Below are 17,489 nucleotides of genomic sequence, written 5' to 3'. Positions count from 1 at the left end.
GAATTGTACAAGTGTTTACAAGGCGAATGCTCAAAAACTTTCACCAACTACAGCAGCCTGAAAGTACATGAGCATCGCCATCATAAAAAACAAGTAAGGAAGGCTAAGTTCGGTTGTAACCGAACATTACATACTCAGCTGAGAGCTTTGGAGACAAAATAAGGGAAAATCACCATTTAGCAAAATGAACCTAGGGTAACCCTGGAATGTGTTTGTATGACATGTGTATCAAATGAAAGGTGCTAATGGTTATTTAAAACGTAGTTGGCCTTAGTTCTATAGGTGGACGCCTTTTCGATATATCGCAATAAGGGTGGACCAGGGGTGACTCTAGAATGTGTTTGTACGATATGGGTATCAAATTAAAAGTATTAATGACATCTTCTGTCCACGACCAGTATTCCTGCCAAGATTCCAAGGGCTTTTGATTTCAGCCTGCAGAACTTTTTCATGTTCTTCAATGGTGTCACACCCATTTTACAAAGTTTTTTCTAAAGTTATATTTTGCGTCAATAAACCAATCCAATTACCATGTTTCATCTCTTTTTTCATATTTGGTATAGAATTATGGCATTTTTTCATTTTTCGTAATTTTCGATATCGGAAAAGTGGGCGTGGTCATAGTCGGAATTCGGCCATTTTTTATACCAACACAAACTGAGTTCAGATAATTATGTGAACTGAGTTTAGTAAAGATATATCGATTTTTGCTCAAGTTATCGTGTTAACGGCCGAGCGGAAGGACAGACGGTCGACTGTGTATAAAAACAGGGCGTGGCTTCAACCGATTTCGCCCTTTTTCACAGAAAACACTTATCGTCCTAGAATCTAAGCCCCTACCAAATTTCACAAGGATTGGTAAATTTTTGTTCGACTTATGGCATTAAAAGTATAATAGCCGAATTAAATGAAAAAGGGCGGAGTTACGCTCATTTTGAAATTTTCTTGTATCTTTGTATTTTGTTGCACCATATCATTACTGGAGTCGAAGTTTGACATAATTTACTTTTATACTGTAAAGATATTAAATTTTTTGTTAAAATTGGCTTTAAAAAAAGTTTTTTTTAAGTGGGCGTGTTCGTCATCCGATTTCGCTTATTTTTATTTAGCACACATATAGTAATAGGAGCAACGTGCCTACCAAATTTCATCACGATATTTTCAACGACTGCCAAATTACAGCTTGCAAAACTTTTATATTACCTTCTTTAAAAGTGGGCGGTGCCATGCCCATTGTCCAAAATTTTTCTAATGTTCTATTTTGCGTCATAAGGTCAACGCACCTACCAAGTTTCATCGCTTTATCCGTCTTTGGTAATGAATTATCGCAATTTTTCGGTTTTTCCAAATTTTCGATATCGAAAAAGTGGGCGTAGTTGTAGACCGATTTCGTTCATTTTAAATAGCGATCTGAGATGAGCGCCCAGGAACCTACATACCATCAAGATACCTCAAAATTTACTCAAGTTATCGTGTTTACAGACGGACGGGCATGGCTAAATGAGTTTCTTTTTTCACCCAGATCATTTTGATATATAGAAGTTTATATCTACCTCGATTAGTTTATGCCGTTACGGGTTACCGTTATGCGAACAAAGTTAATATACTCTGTGAGCTCTGCTCAGCTGAGTATAAAAATGAAAGAGAAGAGCTTCGTGGAAATTGCTGGTGCTACATTTGTAGTGAAAATTTTAAAACATATAAACTTGTTTACTCTCATTTTATTAGGAATATTTTTGACAAAAATTGAAATAATATGTCCGTTTAATTGTGTGAAGAGTTTCAGAAAAGTTGGAGGTTTTAAAATACATGTTTTTAGGAAGCATAATTTCGAGAATCGTTCTTTCTCTGCCGTAAAGGCGGAGGGTTCGGATAGAGCTATAGAAACTAGGCATAGAAATTTGGCATGCAAGAACACGAATTGTCCTTGAAGATGATGGCACAGAAATTTGTGACGATGATGTTCTAAAATACTATTTGGCAGAAAAAGCGGTGCTAATAGTACTAGGAGATGAAGAGTGGTGCCAAAAAGCACAGATTTCCAGCATATAAAATACGGGTGCAGATACTGAAATAAACATTCAACAACACGACCAAGTCGAAAACCCAGGCGCAGATATTGAAATCAATACGCAACAACTTGTTCAAGTCGACAACCTAGGTGCAGATAAAGAAATTGAACTCAACACCTAACATGACGATATCCAAAATGCAGGTATGCACGTAATTTAAGTATAACGAAATGATTAGCCTTAAAAAGCATTAATGATTCTAACGCTTTTACAAATTTTTTCTTACTAGATAACCACTCGACTGAACAGCAACATAAGGTAATTTTTATGACAATACCATCACATTCGAATGAAGATTCCGATACTACATCTAAATTTGCATCAAGTGATTAACTCTATCAGGCTTTGAAAGTAATGAACCAGCAAAACAACACTTCAAAAATTTTGCCATACCTTGGCACAAGGTTCCAACTGATATTATGGAATTACTCAATACTCACCAAAAGTTAGGCAGACGATTAAACGCATCAGCAAACCTAATTGTAGACGAATTGCGAACGTACTGTTTTTATATACCAATGTGCATTTTAAGGGCGGTGGCACAGGAGGACATTTCCAAGTATCCCGGATCATTACTTGAAAAGGATAACGAGGGAAATATTATTTCAGCTACGACTAGTCCGCTATTAACAATAATGCGAAGCAGAAATAACTTTTTAAACCATTCGCCAAATATGAAGAGCTCAAACTTGACACCAAACATTCCATTTTCCAAAAGGCGCAAAGCTTATTAAATTATTTAATTAATTTATCCCACAAGCAGACGAAATTTCATTCGGTGGATTTAATTAAATCCCACATGAAAGATTGTTTTCCGTTGCAGCGCAAAGAGTTCAACGAAATGAACCCAGTTCCATCAATAGAATCCATTAAAAAAGAATGGCCATATATCTTTAATAAGGAATGTTTGAGTCAGCACTTTAGCGAATTGCTAAATATAGAAGCAAACAAATTCGAACAAAAAAAAAAAACGTTAATGAAAACACGGAGAGAACTTTAGCCTTTTTCAAACAAACAGGAAATAGTACGGAGCAAGAAACATATCCTGCGAACTTTATAATTAAACAAACATTAAACTATTTTATAGAAGATATAAAATATCTATTCGCTACTTGTGAGGTAACATTTTCATTTCATTTATTTTTTAGTCTATGATTTCATTAATCTTACAGACTAGATTTACATTCATTCAACTTAAATGCTAATAAATTTATTTTATACATAATACGAGTAAAGCTTAGCGCTAAAGGACGCTCTCGTGAGTGCGAAGTCAAGCTCAAGGCTAAAAAAGATCCTGTTATATTCACTGAGGGCCCTAGAGATTGGATCAAAATTATGATAGTTAGCTCCGATAACTTTCACGTGGAACGGATATTGGGCACGAAGGGTTCTGCTCGGAACATTGAAGCCAATTTGCGTTAGTAGTTCCGGGCAGGCAACCCAACCACATATAAGATCATACACAAACAGCAGAGATTGAATATAACGTCTGGCCGCAAGCGACTTCATGTTTATGAGGGCACAGCGGGCGCGGTAAGAAGGTAATGGTTCTAAAAAATTAAGCGGCTGGAGTGCGAATCGAGTGAAACTTTTCTGTACTCTTTCCAGTCTTTGAGAATGAGAGGAATAAATTGGGTTCCAAATTATGGAAGCATATTCCAGCTTTGAGAGAACTAAAGAATTATATAAAATTTTTCTGGTGTACGGATCTTTGAAAGCTCGCCCATATCGCCGCAGGAAAGCCAAATTGGAATAGGCTTTAGGAAGAATGGAGCTAATATGATTCGCGAAGGTAAAACCAGAGTCAAACATTACTCCAAGATCAGCGAATTCCCTGACGCTAGAGAGATTATCATCAGCAATTGAATACGCGGTATTAATCGTATTGAGGTTTCTCGAAAACGTCATAAAGAAACATTTCTTTATATTAAGGTGTAGATTATTTATAATGCTCCAATTAGTTAATCTATTTAGATCATCTTGTAAAAGACACACATCTGACATGCTCGAAATCGTTCTAAAAACTTTTAGATCATCTGCGTAGAGCAGGTATTTTGAACTCCTAAAACAGGTTATATATCATTTATAAAAAAAAGAAATAAAATTGGCCCGAGAATACTACCCTGAGGTACCCCAGATGTGGCAATGAATGAATAAGACTTGGTATTCTCAATTTCGACGAACGAGGTTCTATTAGTGAGATAGGATCCAATCCAACGTAAAAAGGTAGAATGGAAACCCAATAGTTCAAGCTTGCCTAATAGTATGCTGTGGGAGACAGTATCAAATGCCTTCGCGAAGTCAGTATATACAACATCAACTTGATGTCCATTTTTGAACGACGAAATGCAAAAATGAGAAAATGAGGCTAGGTTCGTAACTGTGGAGCGACCACTGACAAACCCGTGTTGACACTCATCTATGGAACCTTTTATTACAAAGGATAGCTTCTCTTTTACCACTTTTTCAAAGAGCTTAGAGCAAGTGGGCAGTTTAGAGATACGTCTGTAGTTAGTTACTATGTTTTTGTTGCCAGATTTAAAGATAGGAGAAATCGAGGCTATTTTCCACCTATCAACAAACTCACCTCTTGCTAAGGAAAAATTGAAAATGTAACTTAATGGGACGCAAAACGACGTGATACATTTCTTTAGAATAAACGACGAAAGCCCGTCAGTATCGCTTTTTATCGACGTTTCCAGAGCTAGGATGGCTTTCATAACGTCTTCCTCTGAGACTAACATGAATCCATTTGTTCGACATCGGCGGAAAAATTATTAGCAGGGTTGTTAGTTACGAAGTTTGATTTAAAGAAATCTGCGAAAAGATTAACAGTATCCAATAAGCTCTCAGAAGCTATACCGCCGTAGGACATACAATTTGAGATATTAGAGCAACATTTTTTAGATCGTATATATCTCCAGAACGCCTTAGGGTTTTCCTTCATATCTACTTCATACCGAGAAATATATTGCTTGTATAAAAATTTGTCAAGTACATTAAAGCTTTTACTATAATAAATATATTTTTCTTTATGAGAGACATCCTTCGAAGCTTTATAGAGTTTAAAATGTTTATTTCTAAGATTCTTAAGCTTTTTTAGATTTTTCGTATACCACGTAAGTTTATGCATTCTCGCGGGAAGTAAGGGTAGATTATCAGAGAAAATTTCGAGTATATTAAGAAGAAAGGCATCGTAACAATCCGCTACGCTTTTAGAGGCGAAAATTGAATTCCAATTTAAATCAAAAATTTTTTCATTTAAAGCATTAAAATCGGCGGCACGAAAATCAAACTTTGCAGTGGAGATTATACTCGGTCCTGAAACAAAATTAAAAAATTCCAGAGTTAAGGAGAGTGGGACATGGTGCATATCGCACCTGCATATAGGGAAAGTGGCCTCCGAAACATTAAAAATCAAGTTTTCATCTACAAAGATAAGATCTAAAATATTATTAAGCTCATTGTAAAATGAATTAATTTGTGTTAAGTTAATGCTGAAAAGACTATCTATAAAATTTATTTCGTGCGAGCTATTCATCCTTGTTGGTGTTAAGATACCATTATCAAGTAAATTTGACCAAACAATTTTATTGAGGTTAAAATCACCCAAAATACAAAAATGACACTCTTCATTATTCTCATAAAGATTCACAATATTGTTTATATGAGCAGCATACAAAGAATCGGGGCTGGAAGGTGGAATGTAAGAAGTACAAATGAATAATTTACCGAGACTTCCAAAGATGCATACACACAACTGGTCGAGGAGAGAATCATCATTTTCTGAATGGACTGAAAAAGAACGGAACATCCGATTCACCGCAATTAAAACGCCTCCACCTCTCAAGCAATTTGTTTTATTTGCGTCTCTATCTTTTCGATATATATTATAGATATTAGGATCAAAGAATTCAGCATCCGCGAAGTTGCTGTTCAACCATGTTTCCACAATAACATAAACATCAAACTCACAGCGAGACGAAGTTAAAAATACGTCACTAGCTTTTGTACGCATTCCCGAGATGTTTTGAAAATAAATACTTAACAACTTATTATTTATAGCAATAGTGCTATTATCATTATTAATGAGCGTGTGGTTGGTACTAGCTACGTCCGCGATAGTTTTCGCAGAGACTTGTGAAAATTCTAAAAAGGCTTCACTGTAACATTTGTTGGCCAGATTTCCGGGCGTAATAATTTTTCAAAGGAGGACTCAGGGGCTCCCAACTTGAAATTAAAATTATGCAACGATGAGAGTACGGCATCTTTTTTTACCAGCTTAGTGCATGATAATGACGTTTTATCCAAACCGATTTGTTTAGCCACGTAATCTTTGATATCATCTTCAGAGACGGATGGCGAGGTGGAAGACAGATGAAGCCATTTGTAGCGGTCAGCAACAATCAGATCCGTGCTTGCATTAGTGCCTCTAATCCGAACGTGCGCATTAGTGTTATTATTATTATTATTTGTGGGCTTATCATCCACGGTAATTATAACAGGTAACATTTTGTATGTTTATTTTCTGAAGTCATTTCGTACACCATTCTTTTAATCCTTATACATATACACTTGTAGTTGCGTTTGTAGATATGTAATGTAATTAGTAGTGCATTAACATAATCGGCTTCAATTAATTTCAGTGGAGGTTGCGAGAGAATCATTTAATTTTTCCATACAAAAATTAAGAGCGGTAATTCCCGCTTTTTTTCACTGAATAGTTTTTTTTTTAATTTGCTGGACTAATGCCAGGCATTCTCGCTATGGTCGTATGAACTTTCTTCGCACTTTGCGCGGGGATTCCCGCAGTTTGTTTCATTGAAGGCTCTTCTAAGCAAAAAATATACGACTGGTACGTTTAAACTGTGAACGGGGATTAGCCATATTAGTAGTTGAATTGTGGTTTTCTTGTTACCGACAGTAGTCTAACACTTTACCAACCCTACCAATGTACAGTGTTAAAAAGTAAACCGTTTTCGGCGGTTGAAAGATTCGATTCAAAATGTGCGGTAATTCGCGGCATTTCTTTACTGAGGGGCACTTTAATGACGAAAATTCCCGCAATTAAGCCAAATGTGTTAAAAAAAAATTTTTGGAAAGTGGTATTGATTTGTCACCATTAACATTTTTATTCTAATTTTTAGAAAATTATATGGAAAGGGAAATCTGGACCGCCTATATTTTCATTGAAAAACAATTAATATCGCAAATAAGCGGATACGATATGCTCCCTTGTTTGAGGGAAATTATCCAATATTATTATACGTTTAACATAATCTACCCAGCCGAAATTTCCCAATCAATGGAATTTTTTGTACGTTGTTTTTATAAATTTTACCCAGATCATTCGCAAGGTTGCAAAAAGAATCTTACTAATAAGCAGAAAGTTAATAGCTTAATAGCTAAATTAACTAATTTTAAAATTTAAATCTGCTCATATAATATGTATGGATTAAAAATTAAAATATGTATGGACTAAAAATTTATTTATTATCATTCATTTATTCATTCATATATATATTCATTTACATACTACTAGCTTTTACCCGCGGCTCCGCTCGCATCAAAGAAATAAGCAAAATAACTAAGCTTCTTTTGAAAACATTTTTATTTATCAAACAGAAGCTTATCACTTGTAAACAATTAAATTCACAGCAGACACTAACTTCCTGTAAAGGATTCTAATACAAAAACTAAAGCTATTAATAATTTTTCAAATCAAATTGCAGAAAAGATATATACCGAACAAACCGTAAGAGCTTCGTAAATTTTGCCAGTCCAAAAGAATACTGTGGCCTTCTCCTTTCGTTCAATACCCATAATGTATGGAAATTTTAAGTTTTAAGGCATCAAATTGCATAAATAAATTGGATAAAATAACTTTTTGGGTTAGTTGAGTCACAATAGTGGCCATAACTCCATAACCATGTGAGGCATTGAGATTTCTTGAAACTTGTTACCTATCCGAAACTTCGGGAAATAAGTGTGCAAAATTTCGTACAGATCGGTGCTGTAGTTTAGGCGTGAACACATTACAAACACAAGTAAGATAGTTAAAATTGATATATAAGTTACAAATAAGTTTGTTGCCAAAAAACATTAAACCCATTTACATACAATATTAAAAATTCATGTATGAATTAAAATTTAATTTGTTTAAATAAACACTGAAATTCATTTATTTACGTACATAAAATTAATGTACAATTTGCTAATTTTTTTTATGTACATAAAATTAATGTACAATTTGTAAATTAGTTTGTTGCCAAAAAACTTAAAAAAAACATAAAATTCGTTCAAATTAATTTGTTATCAAAAGGCACTGAAACTCTACTATAATATATACTATAACCAAAATGATTGTACGATTTGCGAATTAGTTTGTTGCCGATAAAATGTACTTACGTATACTATAACTAAAACTGATGTATAAGCTACAAAATATTTTGTTATCAAATAACCCCGAAATTCTTTTGTTTACTATAACCAAAATCAATGTACAATTTGCAAATTAGTTTGTGGCCAAAAAACACTACAACTCATATTACTATAATTAAAATTAATGTACAAATAAGTTGTTGCAAAAAGCATTTTAATGTTATGGATTTAAACAAAGGGTACGTATTATTACACTAAAATTGTGTTACATATTACACAACTCATGAGTAAATTTATATTAAAGGAATGTAATTTCATTATAAAATTACCTCACCTTTGTGTAATTTTCAACAAACTTCGGTTGAAATATTACACCATAAGTGTTTAGATTTCATGAATGAGGCTTCATTAATTCAAGTTAATGAAATGTATTAGTGGATTTTTTATAGGGGGCCCGTAAATTGTTTAGTCCCGGGCCCGGATTTTCTCTCTACGGCCCTGGATATAAAAAATAAAAATAAATGTAAGGCGCGATAACCTCCAAAGAGATCTAAGGCCGAGCTTCTCTTCCAATTTGCGTCGTGCTCCTCTTGATTTTCCCTACAAATTGGCCGGACGGGACCTACATGTTTTATGCCGACTCCGAACGGCATCTGCAAAGCAGATGAGTTTTCACTGAGAGCTTTTCATGGCAGAAATACACCCGGAGTGCTTGCCAAACACTGCCGAGGGGCGACCCCGCTTAGAAAAATTTTCTTCTAATTGAAAAATCTTATTTCTAAAATTTTGATGTTGCTTTGCCCGGGAGTTGAACCCAGGGCATACGGTGTGATAGGCGGAGCACGCTACCATCACACCACGGTGGCCGATATAGACTTCCTTGGATATAGACTTCCATATATCAAAATCATCAGTATCTAAAAAAAATTTGATTGAGCCATGTCCGCCCGTCCGTCTGTCCGTTAACACGATAACTTGAGTAAATAGGTGAGATATCTTCACCAAATTTGGTACACGAGCTTATCTGGACCCAGAATAGATTGGTATTGAAAATGAGCGAAATCGGATGATAAACACGCCCACTTTTCATATATATAACAGTTTAGAAAACACAAAAAACTTGATTATTTAGTAAATAATACAACTAGAATGTTGAAATTTGACGCGTGATATTGAGCCTCTTGATAAAAATTTGAAAAACAATTTTAAAATGTGCGTAGCACCACCCACTTGTGATAAAATCAATTTTACAAATATTATTAATCATAAATCAAAATTCGTTAAACCTATCGTAACATAATTCGGTAGAGAGGTTGCCTTTACTGTTACTGTAAGGAATGATTTCAAGAAAAATTAACGAAATCGATTAAGGACCACGCCGTGGTCGAATAAAATAAGCTATATCTTTGCAAAAAAGAGCTTTATATCAATGGTATTTCATTTCCCAAGTGTATAAAGTAAATAGGAAAAACTTCAAATTTTAAAAAATGGACATGGCACCGCCCCTTTCATGTCTAAGCAATGTTCTATGTTTCGGGAGCCACACCTCGAAGAAAAGTTAACGGATCGTAATAAAATTCGGTACACAAATTTTCCCTATAACAGGAAATATTTCTAGAAAAAACGGACGAAATCGGTTAAAGACCACTCCCACTTGTATATAAAAGATTTTTGAAAGGGTTGTAGACGAAAATAATAAGCTATATCTTAGCGGAAAAAAAGCTTTGTATCAATAGAATTTTACTTTCTAAATTAAATTATAACATTAAATTGGAAAACACTAACATTTTTGAAAATGGATGTGGCACCGCCCTTTTTATGACTAAGCAATTTTCTATGTTTCGGGAGCCATAACTCGAAGAAAAATTAACATATCGTAATAAAATTGTGTACACATATTTTCCTTATAGCAGAAAATAGTTCTAGTAAAGATGCACGGGATCGGTTAAAGGCAACGGCAACTTAGATATACATCGAGTTTAAAAGGGTTGTAGACTAGAATAATAAGTTATAACTTAGTAAAAAATAGTTTTGAATCGATGATATTTCACTTATCAAGTTTTATTGTAAGAGGAAATGGGGAGACATTTTTTTTAAACGAGCGGTGCCACGTGTTATGTAGAAAAGTAATTTATCTGAAATGAAATGTACAATTGAAGCTCACGCTGAGTATATAATGTTCGGTTATTACACCCGAACTTAGACACCTTTACTTGTTTTTCTTTGTTATTACAGTTATTTTCTTTACTACTTGTAATTAGTACGTAGTCATTAAGGATTTCTGTTTTTACATCGCAGTTCTGAATTACTGCGATTTTGTCAGTAGTGTTTATGATTCTAACGAAGGTTTGACATTTGTTTGCTATTGTATTGGCAATGAAGATTCCTTCTTTTAATTGTTGATGGGGAATAAAAGATTCTTCTTATCTAGGGGGTATTGAGATTGTAATGATAGTGGGTGTATTTGTCATTTGAATTATTATATTTTGTTGAAAATAACGAGGTCTTGAAATTAATCTGACTTCATTTTTCTCATAGCCTAAAATGCAATTATATTTTTTGATAAAGTCCAGTCCTAGGATTCCATCGCATAGAATTAGAAAATTGTCATCTACTATGTGGAATTTGTGTGCTATTAAAAGATCATCTCCTATTAAGTCTGCTTTAACTGTACCTAGTGTGTTCGTTACTCCCTTTCCAATGCCCTTTAGATCTGTTATTTGTAAATTATTTATTGTGACATTATTTTCAATTTGACTCTTTTTTATAATTGATACGTCCGCTCCTGTATCACTAGGAGAGTTGAAAGTGAATTATTTAGACTAGATCTGGATGATATGTAGCTGTTTAAGTGTAGATTAACTATAAGCACTTTTTTGTTATCTACTGTTGAGATGGAGTGTTCTGGTTTTCCTGCTGAGTGTAATTACGTACATTGCCAGTATTATTGCGTGTTTGGTTGACATTTCTATTTCTTCTATTTCTATTTCGGAACCGCCTGTGGAAGCATAGGTAGAGGGCGGCCCCCACTCCGTTGGAAAGACCAGGTGGAAAACGATTTAAACTCCCTTGGTGTGACCAATTGGCGCCGGTTGGCGGAGCGAAGGACCGACTGGTGCGCCTTGTTGGACGGCCATAACCGTTTAGACGGTTAAGCGCCAATTAAGTAAGTAAGTAAGTTTTGCGGACTACCAGTTTGTCCACTTCCAAAATTATTATTATTTGGTCTAAAGTTGTTGAATAGGGTTTGTGGTCTAAATCTTCTATTCCTATAATTTCCGTAGTTGTTATTTCTGTTACCTCCAGGGAAGCCACCATGATATTGGTTTTGTTGCCTTATGCTCATAATTGTATTTGAGCTGCCTGTTATTTCCGTAAAACTATTAGTGAATTTGGAAAAAGCATCGTTCATTGATGTGAACGTTCCGGCTTGAATTATCATCTTGATTGTATCGTTAGAGCAGTTCTTGCACATAGCTTTGACTGCCGCTTGTGTTGAATATCTGTTTGCCAAGTCTGGGTTTAATCCATCAGATATGTAAGCTCCTTCCAGTGACTTGGTGATTTTTTCTATTTTCGCAGTATACTGGTTTGCAGTTTTACTGCGTCGTTGTATGTTCAGGAGTTTTGCTGTCAAAACTTCTACTGATTCCCCTTAATATTAGATTTCAATTGTGTTTTTATTTCCTGAATTGTGTTTTCGTTGCTAATAAGGTTTCTTGCCGTGCCTTTTATTTTGGTTTTAATCATTGTTATCGCCAAAGCTTCATGATTATCTTTTATCTGTTCAAGAAAATCAAGAGCATCTAGGAAACTGTTCAAATTCTCTGGCCTACCATCAAACTCATGTAGCACTGATGAGGCTGTTTTAATGAATTCTACTGCTGTTTGTGACATTTCGGTGATCGTATTCGGAAATTCTGTTGGTTTAGGTTCTTCAGATAATGACTGAATCGGAGAAGACTCTGATAAGAGGGTACTGAAATCAAGTTGAGGGTTTTCTTCAATTGTAGTTGGTACTGTTATTTCTATGTTGTATCTCGCGAGTGAGGACACCAATTTGTCTCTTACATTCGAAAAAATTTGGTATGCCTCTGTCTGGTGGTTTTTTGTGATAATGGGATCTACTTTACGTATTGATTCTCGCAAATTATTTAGCGATTCTAAAATAATCGTTAAAAGTTTCGCTATTGTTTCAGGCTTTATTGAGGTATTTTTGTTTATACATTTATACGATTTTTCTGCCTTTATTTTTTCTTCCGTTAATCCATTGTAAATTTCTTCCCATTTCTGTTTGACGGAAAGAAGGGAAGTAAGCGTATTAAAGTTTTTCTAGCGTACTAACGCTAGTTTTAAAATAACCTATTTGTTTCCTTGTTAAATAAGTAGAAAACAATTTTTTTTTTTCGTAACATTCTCATAATTTCTCTCTCTGGTCGTGGGTTTTTTATATCTTCGACTGTGGGCTCCCTGTTTATCCCAATTGTTTCCCAAAATTTCTTTAAAAATCCTAATTCCTTTTTATAGTTTATTTCTTCAATTTTTAGGGTATCATTTTCGTCCCAATTAATAGGGTTTTTAAAATATTTTTTGAGCATTCCAATTTACTCTTATAATTTACAAAGTTTCTAAATTCCTTTAAAAAAAAAAATCTACGTTTTATTCTTAACAAAGTTTAAAAAAAAAAATCCTAAGCAGAAAAAAGAGAAAGATAAATTCAAAATTTCTGCTACTGGTAGAGCAGCCGTGAGGCTGTCAAAATTATGCTAATTATACTTATTAAATGCTGCCAGTCGTAATAGTTGCAGATTTGTATGTAGTTCTATTAAAGTCCGGATGGATAGGATCAAAATGTTATTCCACTTCTCTTAGGCGTGTATTATGATGCCAGTCATGTTAATTATTCCACTCTGCAGTTATGCTTGCTGCCAGTCATTTGTTAACATTGCCTTTTCAAGTAAATCTTTTCTGAGTGTAAATTTCTTTGTTCTGTTGATAATGTTATGTCGCTTGCATCCTTATGTAGACCTCAAATGAAGTCATCAGTTGTATCACTTGAGTGTGCCTTTGAAATTGCTTTGTGAGTAGGCAAAAATACTTACAAAATAATATGTCATATAACATTGATGTGTGCATTGCGCTTCGGGAGGACTTTTTTTTTTTTTTTAGTAATTATGCTTTGTGTTTAGCAGACTCCTTATTATTAAGCAGGTCTGGCAGGATCCTTTTCAAGAGTTTAGCAGTCTGCTTCAAAATAGCAGTCTGCTGATAATACTTGAGCTGGCAGGGTCGCCGTATAGTAATAACGTCTAAAAGGAGTGTTGTCAAAATTGAAATGCCTTCTTTATTAAGCAATTGTGTGTTTTATACAAAATTTCCATATGCTAAAATGCCTACTTACACTAATACTTATGAACTAAGTGTATTACATATATACATATATGCAGGGCCGTAGAGAGAAAATCCGGGCCCGGGACTAAGCAATTTACGCGCCCCTTATAAAAAATCCACTAATACATTTGATTAATTTGAATTAATGACGTCTCATTCATGAATCATTATTGACGGATTACCTTAAAGAAAATTTTTGCCACATCAACCATATGATTTTTTGACTAAGAGCTGAAAATAAAATTAACCCACAATATTTACTATTTATACTATTTTATTGTAACATACATAGAAATAAAATTCTCTTTAACAGCCACATGTTGTTTCAAATAATCTCTTCCAGTTATTTGGCATGATTCAGTCACAAGAGATTTGCTCGACAGACCCATTTTTTGACAATTGCAGCCATTTTGCTCCCAAATCGAATTGACATCCGTTAACTGTGTTGTTTCTTTGCGATTTTTCGAAAAATATTAGTAGTAGAAATAGGAAGCAATCAGTTTACAAATACCCGATAAATACCGAACTGCATAATTCCTTAGAACATTTATTTTAATTTTATGATGAATTTAACTATGCCATGATCTATTAGTGTGGCTGAACATAGGTTTTATGAGAAGGGCACCAAGAAATCGTGCACTTTCGCAAACCTATGAACATACGAAATCTAAACCAATTCAAAATTCATCGTTCAACGTCAAAACCTCGACTACTGTTAAATCGATTCACGTAAAAATATCATAAGAAATAATGGATATGCCATAACGAAATGTACCCATTGGGCATGTTAACTTATTCAGGTAAAAATCTAAAACAGGAGTCTACTGCTAATACGCGTCCAAAAATATCGAGAGAGGTGACCTCGACAACAATAATCCTAAGGCGGAAAAGAACTATTGTATCTTTGTCCGGAGATATCTGCAGTTGAAGTTGGCAGTTTTCATGTGGTTGTTGTAATATTTTTGTGCACTGAGAAAGATTTTGTGTACAAAGGGATTTTGTACGCATTTAATTTTGATCCCACCTCATTGGTGGAGCGGCCAGGGTAATTTTTTATAAGTTCGGTCGAAGGCCGCCAACGCAACTCGGGGTAATTTTTCAGTTTTTCGTCAATATCTTTTGAACGAGCTAAAATTTGTATTTCCGCCTTCGAATTATTTGTCAATACGCGTCTTTTGACACTTCTATGGATATTTTCGGGCGCGTATTAAAAGTCGACCTTCTGTTCTATTACGGAATTAATGTTTGGAGAATCGGTTTATATTTAGAATATTATGCATATTCGGACCTCGTGAACGGACCAAATGAACGTATTCCGAATATTCTAAATTAACGGTTTATCCGGAACGTTTCCAAGAATACTTAATAGAAAAGAAGGTCCCCGAAATTTCAGAATAAAAAGGTGAATACTCCCTGTATAGCAGGACCGCACAAAAGTTTAATTCTTCTGTCAAAGTCAAGGTAGGAATATAAAGTTCTAAGACAATAAGCCATTTTCTTTTTTTTTTTGTTTTTTTTTTTTTTTTGAGTTCATTGCGGCTGCTGAGTAGCGTATCACCCCATGTCGGCTGCCTGTTCAAAATCATGCTATCTAAAAATATTTTTCAATAATTTCCCAAATCAGGATTTGTCACAAAACCGCCCTATATAGAGTTAGATTGAAGAACGCTTCATCTCAGAATGCTTTTCATTAACTCCCTCATATAACAAAATGTATTAACTTATGTTCATGTAGGGAGTTTTGGAAACAAATTTTGAGATAGTGCATTTTTGAATAAAATTCTAACGTACGGCATTCTTCAAACAATTTCTGAAAGAATGACCAAACCAACATAACTTTATCAATTCACGAAATATTTAGTAGAAAATGAATTATTTCCCCAAAAACTTTTGGCATTTACAAATTTATTATAACTACTAATATACTACCAAAGATACTTTTCTACTACAATATCATCGAAGGGGATTGAATTATTCCCCGTTTTCCTACTTTCGGAAAAGCAACCCGACCAGATTTTTCAATTTGGGAGTGTCAAAGATATGTCATCATTGAAGAATAAACTTCTAGTAATTGAATCATGGTTATTTGGTAACATTAATATATTAAATTTCTGATAAATTTAATGATGATTATAAATTTTAATTATTCAATATAGAATGTCAAAGAGCGGTTTTTCCTGCTTTTTTCGCTGCAAAATTTTTTATAATAATATCAAAATTTAACTGTCTTGCCTAAACGGATTCAACACAAAGCGTGGCAAGTTCTAAAACTCGTTCTTTAGATGAACACGATCTGTGAAAGTTTTTGATTATTGAAAGGACGCTGAAAGAACGTTCTGCACTAGCTATAGTGACAGGTATAGTGCAAAAGATACGTAAAGCAACACAAACATTGGGGAAAATTGTATACAGATTTTGAACATAGATGGCAATCTATCTCGATTAGTTTATGCCGTTACGGATTACCGTTATGCGAACAAAGTTAATATACTCTGTGAGCTCTGCTCAGCTGAGTATAAAAACCGGGCGATGAGCGCGTCCACTTAAAAATTTTTTTAAGTCTAATGTTAACATTACGCTTTTACTCTATGTAACTTATTTATACTTTTATTCCACCTCAGTAGTAATATGGTGAAACAAAGTACGAGTTGAAAAAAAATTTTGAAATGGACGTCGTCCCGCATTCGGCGCATCTCTACAGTTTGAAATTATTTAAGTCTGTCTAGGCCGGTTTTGTTCATGTTAAAAATTGCTCCGATATAGTTGAAAAGGGTACCAACGAACGCCAATTACAGCCAGTTATGAGAATCCGGCTGCGACGACCGAAGACAACAAGAATCGGACACGGCGTGCGTCTCTAGTACATATGAATGTATTATGTGTACTTAGGTTAAATTCATATGAATATTTAACATGTTTATTATATATTTCTATTTACAGACAACAAAATCCTAAGCTATTGGCTGACACATGTAATACCATTTCTAATACTTGCTGCACTCAAATGCTCAAATTCTATACTAGTTCGAGGAGTTTTCATTGATGCAGAAGGTACTGCCGAAGAATGCGTTGAAATACCAATTAGCTATGTCAAACTACACTTTCAACGTGAACGTTATAAAAAATCGATTTTTATGGCCCATCGGAACAACGCAGTGAAGAAAATTAAAAAGGGTGCCCATACAAACTTAATCGAAAAATCCGCGAAAATGGACATCAGGATTCATCCTGGCCGTGATCCTGCGCGAATTGTCTAATGAAAGAGACATATTGTTAACATACATACATGCATATATTTTCGTTAAATTTATTTTAGAAATTCGTACAGAAATTAAAATATTGTAAAAAAATGTATGTACATACTCCAATATATAAGAACAAATATGGCCGGTCAAAAAGACTTCACAAAGACTGAATGTGTCCATAATGATACCAGAATTTTTTGTCGACCAAACGAAACATCCTTAATTAGGTAACAGGACTTATGCTACGGAATAACTTCGTCCCCTTGCAAATACTAAAAGCTTTCTTAGATTCATTGCTGCCTCAACATCTGGCAACTCTGCCGCCCCTAGTAACTCGAGCGGTGCCCTCCATAAATTCAGAAAACAAACATTCAGAAATACATTTTCTCAGAAAAAATTA

General features: G+C 34.4%; 1 protein-coding gene across 5 annotated transcripts in view; it reads left to right on the top strand.

The window, feature by feature from the left end:
* Positions 1–17,253, top strand: part of fusl (fuseless) — an 871,305-nt gene extending 854,052 nt beyond the window's left edge. For all 5 annotated transcript variants that reach the window (XM_067766388.1, XM_067766389.1, XM_067766387.1 and 2 more), the window contains one exon: positions 16,785–17,253. In XM_067766388.1, the coding sequence (XP_067622489.1) occupies positions 16,785–17,101 (317 nt within the window). In that variant the 3' untranslated portion in view covers positions 17,102–17,253. The remainder of the gene's footprint in view (positions 1–16,784) is intronic.
* Positions 17,254–17,489: the final 236 nt, after the last annotated feature.

This window comes from Eurosta solidaginis, chromosome 2 (genome assembly GCF_040869045.1).
Source record: "Eurosta solidaginis isolate ZX-2024a chromosome 2, ASM4086904v1, whole genome shotgun sequence".
Taxonomy (NCBI): domain Eukaryota; kingdom Metazoa; phylum Arthropoda; class Insecta; order Diptera; family Tephritidae; genus Eurosta; species Eurosta solidaginis.
The sequence above is the reverse complement of the archived record's forward strand: the minus strand, read 5'-3'. Positions and strand labels throughout refer to the sequence as shown.